A 9,851-nucleotide genomic window follows, 5' to 3' on the forward strand; every position below is an offset into this window, starting at 1 on the left:
ATGTTCGTGTGATCGAATGGAATCTATGGCCATGCATGATTTTCAATGGACACGGCAGGTCCTACGGAGCGAGAGCAGTGGTTCTGAACAATAGAGGGGGCCTGGATCAGGCAAAGTTAACCTGTATTACCATAGGTCCTCATAGGGAATTTTACAAGGGCCATTCTGAATCAGACAACCCCTTGCCTTGATAGCCTACAAGCATGGATGGCCAAAAATGGCACTAGGCTTACCGTGTATCGTGCTTTCCATACTGGCACTTGGCACGCCAAGACACTCAGACACTTCCGGGGCTGCCGTGAATCCCAGAACTGAAAGAAAAAATAATAGGATCTTCTTAATCTTCAGGGGTCCAAAAGACTTGGAATAGCAGATGTGTTAACAGTCAGGCATGCTTACTACTGTTCAGTGGCATTGTGGGCACCGTGGGCATTTGCCTAGGGTCTCTTGGTGCCAGTAATATCCAGATTTAATTGTATCTGTGTCCTCCCCGCCCTCCGGTGCCCCATGATGCCTCCAGTATCTTCAGAGTCTACCAACGCCCCTGCGACTGTTAAAAACTGTTTCCATTTACCTTAATATAGAGTGACCCCCTATTTTCTCAGAATTCAGAGATCAGACCCCCGCAGATCGAGATTATATGCCATAAAAGTAAAGAGTGGGACAAGTTCTATAATCACAACTAACGGCTGAGAAAATCCACGTCTTCAAGACATTTAAAACCCAATGACGGTCATAATGACGTCCGAACATCAAGTATTAATAAAAGCCAAAATAAAAACCACATTAAAGTAAAACTTCACTCTGTAGAAACCCTCAAGCAGATGCTGTGATGATCCGTTATTTGGAGATTTTCCCCGGATCACCATAAAATAGGATTGTTTTATAGCCGGAGGCTGGAGGCGCGCCGGGTACCAGGCACAAAATGTAAAATGCTGAGTCTTTCGGGAGTCATTTCCTTTAGTGTCAGAGGCTGCAATGTAATTACTAAGCCCCCCCGCTCTTTCCTCTATGTGTAAAGCTGCCAATACACTGTAGATGAGTCATCAGCGGAGACAGTTATTCCTCCGACTCCCCCATATTCATACACGCTTGGCTTACGCATGTGTTTTTGGGAAGAGGGGGAATAGGCTGCTGCCAGACTCTTTCAAAATGGCTAGCCCTCCTCTCCCCTGACACCAACAGTCGGCAGAGAATCAGGAGACCCCCATACACAATGGATAGTCGAAATTGGCAGGTTTGGCCGACATTCATCTAATGTGTGTGGGCTCCTCCACGTGTCATCGCTGATTGCAACGGACAAAATGCCTGCAAAGTAAAATATCACAATATTAATATTATACAGTGCAACCATTGAGCCGACTACCCAAAGTTGCATTACATAGTGGTCTCCAGGGGAGGTGGTCTTCTCAAAGAAGATGTCCAGGATGCATAACTGAAAATCTGTCATAGGAAATCTGGACTGGATTAAAGGGGTTGTCCACTAACCGGACAACTGATGACCTATCCACCGGCTAAGTCATCAGTGTATGATCGGTGGGGGTCCGACACCCGGAACCCACACCGATCAGCTGCTCCAGGTGCCTCTGGGTACCAATGCTGGAAGCAGATGGCTCCGGTCACGGAATAGCGGCAGAGCTGCAGCAGGGGCGCTATGCGATGTATGGAGCCAACTGCTTCCGGACACTGCATACTGTGCAATGATATCCGGTGCCCACAGGCAGCTGATCGGTGGGGGGTTCGGGTGTCGGACCGATCATATACTGATGACTAGTACAGTGGATAGGTCATCAGTTGTCTGGTAGTGGAAAACCCCTTTAAGGGTATGGTCTTCTAGAAGAGGTGGTCTTTTGAAATCTGTTGAACCGCCCTCCCCCTTGGCATTTTTTAGCGCTGCTGTCCTCTAATTGGGGCAGAGGGGTCTTTGGGCACCTCAGGAACCAAAGCCAGATGGAGCTCTCTGCCCCCCTTATAACTACACCACTAGTGAAAATTAATTGTAGCTGCGATTTAGGCAAGGACTCTACAACTTGTATTTTAAACCAAACCTCAATATCCAAAACCCCCACCAGTCCCATACACAGACATCCAGGAAGCTGAGATATAGGGAGCTGTTTGGCTAAGGCCACCATTGATTTTCTCCCCCTTTCCTGTTCCTCTGCAGGGTTATGGACTTTACTTTTTTCCACTCCTGCAGAGCTGCTATTTAGTAAGAGGAAGGAAATGATGAGAGGCCATCAACTTTCAAGCGTGAAGACCCTACAAAGAGCGCCCCCTGTCACATCGCCCTGGACCCCCCGACTCGGGGTAAGAAGTGGTCCTCAGGTTCATTGCAGTCCCACTTGATATTTCAGGTTTTGGAGGGAGGGATTGTACATCCATGAACATTACCTTAACAGAGTTGTCTTGGCTTGAAGTTGCTAGGACGTATTCATTGTCTGGATGCCAGTCTATGCCGTGGATCTTATATAAGTGGGCGGCGATGTACTCCACTGCCGTGCTGGGTTTCTGGAACGATGGATTTAATTAGGACTGGATGAATCTCTGCGGCCGCAGATCAATAATAAAATGTAATTATGCAATCTCCGTCTAGTGTATTAGTGAGCCAGCCCCTCCCCCACACCCTCCTGCTCCCACTTATTGAGTCTATGACGATCACTCACCCTCCGATCCCAAATCCTCACGTCCCCGTCGTGACTCGTGGCGAGACAATTTGTGTTCTTTTTGTTCCACTTCACCTGTGAGGCACCAGCTGCAGGAGAGAAGTCAATTATTACCAATATTTATTATTCCCTGTAATCAGCCAATTCCTCCTGGGGAGATGCCGACTGTAGGACAGGTGAATGCAATCTATTGTTCCCTGTTATCAGTCATTTCAGGCGGGGTCTGTACGGCTCTTCTATAGGATGACACATATCTCAGGCGCGGGAACCACCGGAGACATTTATAACCCTGGAAAATAAGTGACCCGCCACCACAAGATCAGATCACAGATGAGAAGTAGTCCGCACCACTTGCTGCAACACCCACCTACAGCGGACAGGGAGACGGCTGGTTTCCGTGTGTCTCTGAGGGAAGGAAAAAGACGGAAATAAATATCTGAATTAAAAATGACAATTAACCCTTTCAAACACCTTTTTAAAATTTGAATCTACTTATAATGATGAGTAACTTTGCTCTGCGGCGAGCCCGAGGACAACCGTGCGGGGGGGGCCCAGGACAAAAGTGCGGGCGGGGCCCTGGAACAACCGTGCGTGCGGAGCCGAGGACAACCGTGCGGCCGGGGCCGAGGACAAGCGTGCGGCCGGGGGCCGAGGACAAGCGTGCGGCCGGGGGCCGAGGACAAGCGTGCGGCCGGGGGCCGAGGACAAGCGTGCGGCCGGGGGCCGAGGACAAGCGTGCGGCCGGGGGCCGAGGACAAGCGTGCGGCCGGGGGCCGAGGACAAGCGTGCGGCCGGGGGCCGAGGACAAGCGTGCGGCCGGGGGCCGAGGACAAGCGTGCGGCCGGGGGCCGAGGACAAGCGTGCGGCCGAGGACAAGCGTGCGGCCGGGGCCGAGGACAACAGTGCGGGCGGGGCCGAGGACAAGCGTGCGGCCGGGGCCGAGGACAACAGTGCGGGCGGGGCCGAGGACAACCGTGCGGGCGGGGCCGAGGACAACCGTGCGGGCGGGGCCGAGGTCAACCCTGCAGTGAGACCGAGAAAAGGTTGAAATGGTATGAATATGACATTACCTACTATGGTGGGAACCCCCTATAAAATGGATTGTCCAGGAGTAGAAAGACATAGCTGGTGTCTTCCAAAAACATCCCCACACCTGTCCTCTTCATTCACTTTAATAGTGCTGACCTGCAATACCAGATACAACCCACACATAGGTGTGGCGCTGCTTCTGAAAGAAAGCAGCCATGTTGACTTACTTGACGTCCCAGATGTAAATGTAGGTGTCGATAGAGCTGGTGACCAGCATGTCCGGCTCAAACACGGACCAGTCCAGGTCGCTGCAAAGGACAAAGACACTACATTGTTAGCACGGGAGCTGAGCTGTAATCCTGTGACTCGCTATGATATAAATGATATGACTGACCTGATGACTCGTGTGTGTCCCTGCAAGGAGGTGGCGATGTCTCCGCTGCCGTCCCTCCACTGATACAGGTCTACTCGCTGGTTACTCTGGAACAGAGAAGGTTGAGATGGTCATACAGATCAGATCACCCCTGAAATCCCCACTTAGATGGACATTCAGTTTAGCAGAATATATAGGAGATAAGAGGCTGCCTGACACCGCTTATCTCCAGAGGAAACGAAGGGTTGGACAAACAAAAATCAAGTTTCTCCCTTCTAAAAACATTCACAATGTAAAGTCTATGAGGCAGATGTCGAGTAGTCACCGCCAGGGGCCCCTGGATCATCATAACCTCTGATATTACTTTTATATAAACTCATCTCAACTCCACAATTATATAACACGCAGGAAACTTACCGAAGCAGCAAAAAAGTGAGCGTAGCTTTCATGGGGATTCCACTGCACCGCGCCGATGTCCCACTTGCTTTGCCGGGATATTTTCCTGGGGCCTTCGTTGGGGGTCTCCAGACTCACGATGTACAGAAAACGGCGGCTGTTACAGACAGAAACCACATTAACCCAGAATGGACAGTGTCACATGACCGCGTCATCCAATGGTAGATGAAGCTCATTTGCATATATATATATAACATTAGACAATGGAGATTTTGACATATATATTCAGGCCGGTCGGAGCAGCGCTATGTAGGCACGTCTCATTCAGTTACACCACCTGTGCCAACCCAAGGTAGAGGAAGACGTGGCTGGCAAAGCACGGAGGACACTATAGGTTGATGTATTGCGGGAGGGGGGGCTGACAGTGCCCTCTGTAAGCCAATCACCATAGAGCGGAGTCTGACATCCGTCATTATGACAGGGCGCAGGGATCGGATGCTTTGTGTTACTGCAGCACCGGCCTCCTCACCCCGCTGTACATTATATTTATAACCGGACTCCTGCCCCTCGCTCCCCGCCTCAACCACGCAAGATAAAGCGGATTACGTTTTTTGCAGGTGGAAATTCTGCCTTAAAATTCTGTTTGGAAGTTTGAGACAGATTTTCGTCTCCCTGCACGTCGATTTTCGCTGCGTTTTTCGCCCGCGCCCATTGATCGCCGCGGGCATAAAACTCAGCGCAATATACGCTTTCTCTGCCTCCCATTGATATCAATGGGAGGTCAGGGGCCTAAACGCCCGAAGATAGGGCATGTCCCTTCTTTCTTTCGCGAGACGGTAAATTCTTCTCGCGGGAAAAAGACGCCTCCGCCTCCCATTGAAATCGATGGGAGGCATTTTTGGACGTTTTTTTGACGAGTTTTGCGGCGCAGTTTCCGTGTCAAAAAACTGTGTGTGAACATACCCTAAAGGTTCAGGAACCCAAAAAAAGCAGCAAAAAGATTGAAAATTATCCCCGGTCAAAATAAATCTGCTGAGGTAGTTAAGCAAACATCATGAGAAATCTCACATTGTCCAGGAGACCATTAGGTCATGGTCACAGCAGACAGTATCACACATGATAGGATTAGATACACAGCTCAGCAGACCGTATCACACATGATAGGATTAGATACACAGCTCAGCAGACAGTATCACACATGATAGGATTAGACACAGCTCAGCAGACCGTATCACACATGATAGGATTAGATACACAGCTCAGCAGACAGTATCACACATGATAGGATTAGATACAGTAGCTCAGCAGACAGTATCACACATGATAGGATTAGATACAGTAGCTCAGCAGACAGTATCACACATGATAGGATTAGATACACAGCTCAGCAGACAGTATCACACATGATAGGATTAGATACACAGCTCAGCAGACAGTATCACACATGATAGGATTAGATACACAGCTCAGCAGACAGTATCACACATGATAGGATTAGATACACAGCTCAGCAGACAGTATCACACATGATAGGATTAGATACACAGCTCAGCAGACAGTATCACACATGATAGGATTAGATACACAGCACAGCAGACAGTATCACACATGATAGGATTAGATACACAGCTCAGAAGACAGTATCACACATGATAGGATTAGATACAGCGGCTCAGCAGACAGTATCACACATGATGGGATTAGATACAGCGGCTCAGCAGACAGTATCACACATGATGGGATTAGATACACAGCTCAGCAGACAGTATCACACATGATAGGATTAGATACAGTGGCTCAGAAGACAGTATCACACATGATAGGATTAGATACAGTAGCTCAGCAGACAGTATCACACATGATAGGATTAGATACAGTAGCTCAGCAGACAGTATCACACATGATAGGATTAGATACAGTAGCTCAGCAGACAGTATCACACATGATAGGATTAGATACACAGCTCAGCAGACAGTATCACACATGATAGGATTAGATACACAGCTCAGCAGACAGTATCACACATGATAGGATTAGATACACAGCTCAGCAGACAGTATCACACATGATAGGATTAGATACACAGCTCAGCAGACAGTATCACACATGATAGGATTAGATACACAGCACAGCAGACAGTATCACACATGATAGGATTAGATACACAGCTCAGAAGACAGTATCACACATGATAGGATTAGATACAGCGGCTCAGCAGACAGTATCACACATGATGGGATTAGATACACAGCTCAGCAGACAGTATCACACATGATAGGATTAGATACAGCGGCTCAGCAGACAGTATCACACATGATGGGATTAGATACACAGCTCAGCAGACAGTATCGCACATGATAGGATTAGATACACAGCTCAGCAGACAGTATCACACATGATAGGATTAGATACACAGCTCAGCAGACAGTATTAGATCGGTAGCCACAATGCAGTGCCGGATCCATAGTATGACGGATTCCACTGCTGCCTGAGAGACCCTATTGGCTTGAGGTGAGGTCTGACAGGTTTCGTCCTGGTTTCCGTTGTTTTGACAGGTATTTTGGCGCTGCACGCTGTAAAATCTGTCAGACCTTGTGATGGAGGCTCCAACGCAAATGTGAGTTAAGTCTAACAAAATAACAATTCAGCAGATAAAACGTAAAAAGAGACTCACCCAGAGAGAACCGCAAGCTGCCCCTGACAGTCCACGGACATCGCCGTCGCCTAAAATAAACGATAACAAAGGTGAAAAGTTAGAGGTGAATTCACTGAACGATTCTACGTAGACAGACATAACCGCCATGCGAGGCCTTTCGACACATCTGATTGGCTGAGACATCTCTGCAAACGAGCCCTGATTGGAGGATCTGTGAGAAGTTTTCCCATTTGTTAGAGAAAGTCCGTCAGTACCACAATGGAGTTTGGGCAGTTGCCGAGCAACAGGCACTGAACTCAGTCAGAGACCACCGGGACCGTCATGCACCTGCCTCCAGTCCTCAACATTAGGACATAAGGGTAATAAATATATTTTTTTCATTATTGCAGATAACTAGATACCTGTAATTACCTCTTACAGGTACCGGCTGCCGTATTCTGCCTGCCGCGGGGGGAGGGGCATATTTGCTGATGGAGAATCATTAACACAAACGTGGTCACCGCTCAGTGTTGCTAGGCAACCATCCGAAGTCATTATTCATCAGGACTCCCTAATGAATCATAACGGAAAACTCAATTTTAACTCCTGAAACTTTTGGGGCATGCTGGGAGTTGTAGTTCTGCAGCAGCTGGAGAGCCCCAGCGTGCATGTTTATCTCAACGGGGGGGGGGGAAGGGAATAAGGCGAAGTTCACACTAGCATTCGTATACGTTTACCGCTCCTCCGTCAGAGGCAGGGAGGATCGAAATATTAAACGGAAAGCAACGGTTTCGTTAGAATTACTATTGATTTTACTGGTAATTCTTCTTTTGTTTCGGTTGCTTTCCGTTTGTCTCCGTTCACAAGGTTTCTGGTTTTTTTCACAGAAAGAAAAGTTCTGCAGATTTCACTTTTGCGGTCGGAGACAAACGGAAAGCAACCGAAACAAAAGACGAATTACCAGTGAAATCAATAGTAATTCTAACGGAACCGTTGCTTTCCGTTTAATATTTCGATCCTCCCTTCCTCTGACGGAGGAGCGGTAAACGTATACGAACGCTAGTGTGAACTTAGCCTAAGGGAACGTGCACGCGGATTATTCTCGGCCCTTTTTTCGGCCAAAAAGGCGGAAACAGAACGCCTTCAAACATCTGCCCATTGCTTTTAATGGGAAAAACGGCGTTCTGTTCCGACGTGCCGTTCCTTACGCGCCCGTTTTTAAAACCGGTCGCGCAAAAAAACGCCCGTGAAAAAGAAGTGCATGTCACCTCTTGAGCCGTTTTTCATTGACTCTATAGAAAAACCGCTCCAAAAACGGCCGTAAAAAACACAGCGAAAAACGCAAGTTGCTAAAAAAAAAACTCGGAAAATCAGGAGCTGTTTCCCCTTGGAAAAAGCTCCGTATTTTCAGATGTTTTTTATTAGGGGTGTGTTCACCGGGGGTGTTTTCAGGCGTATTTCGGGGCGCCTGTAAAAACGGAAGCTGAACACCTCCAAATATCTGCCCATTGATTTCACTGGGAAATACGGCGTTCTGTTCCGACGGGGCATGTTTTTACGCCTCGTTTTCCAAAAACGGCACCTAAAATGACGCTCACGAAATAGAAGTGCAGGCGACTTCTTGGGATGGTTTTGGAGCCGTTTTTCATTGACTTTATAGAAAACAGCTCCAAAAACGACCGCGAAAAACGCAAGTTGCTAAAAAAAAACGGCTGAAAATCAGGAGCGGTTTTCCCTTGAATACAGCTCGGTATTTCCAGACGCTTTTGGTTAAGCGTGTGAACATACCCGAAGGCCTCACGTCAAATTCAGTTTCTTCGTCAGGGTGCTATGCGGTTTTTTAATGGCTATCACAAGGACACATTCATTTCTATGGGGCCATGCACATTTTCCTTGTTTTAACGGAACCGTGTGGCCGTTCCGACAAAAATAGTTCAGGTCATACTCTTGTCCGTTTTTGACGGAACAGTCTCGGCCATTCCATTCATTTGGTCCGTGGAAACAACCGACTGCACACGGAAGCCATCCATGTGCGGTCCGTGTTTCACGGATCCATCATTAGCGGCCGTACGACCGGCCATGGAAGGGTGTATGAGGCCTAAGCCACCGACAGTGGAGTCTTATCTTCTGTGGAAACAAAGAATGGGGTCCAACATGCTTGATCCGCCATTCCCCCAACATCTGCCGTCCGGAGAGTCGGGTGGTCCCCATACACATTACAGCGTCAGCCAATGCAGTCAAAATCAGCGGGTTCGGTTGTCTAATGTGTTTGGGCTCCTTAACAAACACTCTGTAGTATTAGGGGTTCTCAGCCTCTGTACGTAAACAAGGATGTTCTCATTCACTGAAAGCAAGCAGAGGTCTTGAGTATAAGGAATTGAAACAAAGTCTGTTAGAAAACCTTCACGTCTCCTCTAGGCAACTACAAGTCCAAGCATACTAGCCATAGATCGTCATGATGAGACTTGTAGTTCCTCAGGAGCTGAAGGAATCTCCCAGCATCCCCTCTGCCCCTCGTCAGTCCCATTGAACGCAGCTATGTGCTGCACATGCGCAGTATGTCCTGTTGACATTTCTACACTTGTGATTAACACACACCCCCCTAATTATCCACCAAAGTTCTCGGGTCACCCCCACAGAGGACCCTTCCCCTCTCACCACCGTTCACTGACCTGCGAGTCCCGGAATTCCACCACCACGTTCTCGCTGCTCCAGTGAGCCGCCATCTTTTCTCTCCCACGGGCCAGCAGCAGAG

At 48.4% G+C, this 9,851-nt stretch overlaps 1 protein-coding gene across 4 annotated transcripts in view; it reads right to left on the reverse strand.

The window, feature by feature from the left end:
* WDR59 (WD repeat domain 59) overlaps positions 1-9,851 on the reverse strand; it is a 46,993-nt gene extending 37,142 nt beyond the window's left edge. For all 4 annotated transcript variants that reach the window (XM_075838361.1, XM_075838359.1, XM_075838360.1 and 1 more), the window contains exons 1-9: positions 9,769-9,851; positions 7,136-7,185; positions 4,483-4,618; positions 4,087-4,172; positions 3,920-4,000; positions 3,031-3,068; positions 2,664-2,752; positions 2,392-2,508; positions 234-311 (exon numbers count right to left, since the gene is read on the reverse strand). In XM_075838361.1, the coding sequence (XP_075694476.1) occupies positions 234-311; positions 2,392-2,508; positions 2,664-2,752; positions 3,031-3,068; positions 3,920-4,000; positions 4,087-4,172; positions 4,483-4,618; positions 7,136-7,185; positions 9,769-9,822 (729 nt within the window). In that variant the 5' untranslated portion in view covers positions 9,823-9,851. The remainder of the gene's footprint in view (positions 1-233; positions 312-2,391; positions 2,509-2,663; positions 2,753-3,030; positions 3,069-3,919; positions 4,001-4,086; positions 4,173-4,482; positions 4,619-7,135; positions 7,186-9,768) is intronic.

Source organism: Rhinoderma darwinii, chromosome 9, assembly GCF_050947455.1.
Source record: "Rhinoderma darwinii isolate aRhiDar2 chromosome 9, aRhiDar2.hap1, whole genome shotgun sequence".
In the NCBI taxonomy this organism is placed as follows: Eukaryota; Metazoa; Chordata; class Amphibia; order Anura; family Rhinodermatidae; genus Rhinoderma; species Rhinoderma darwinii.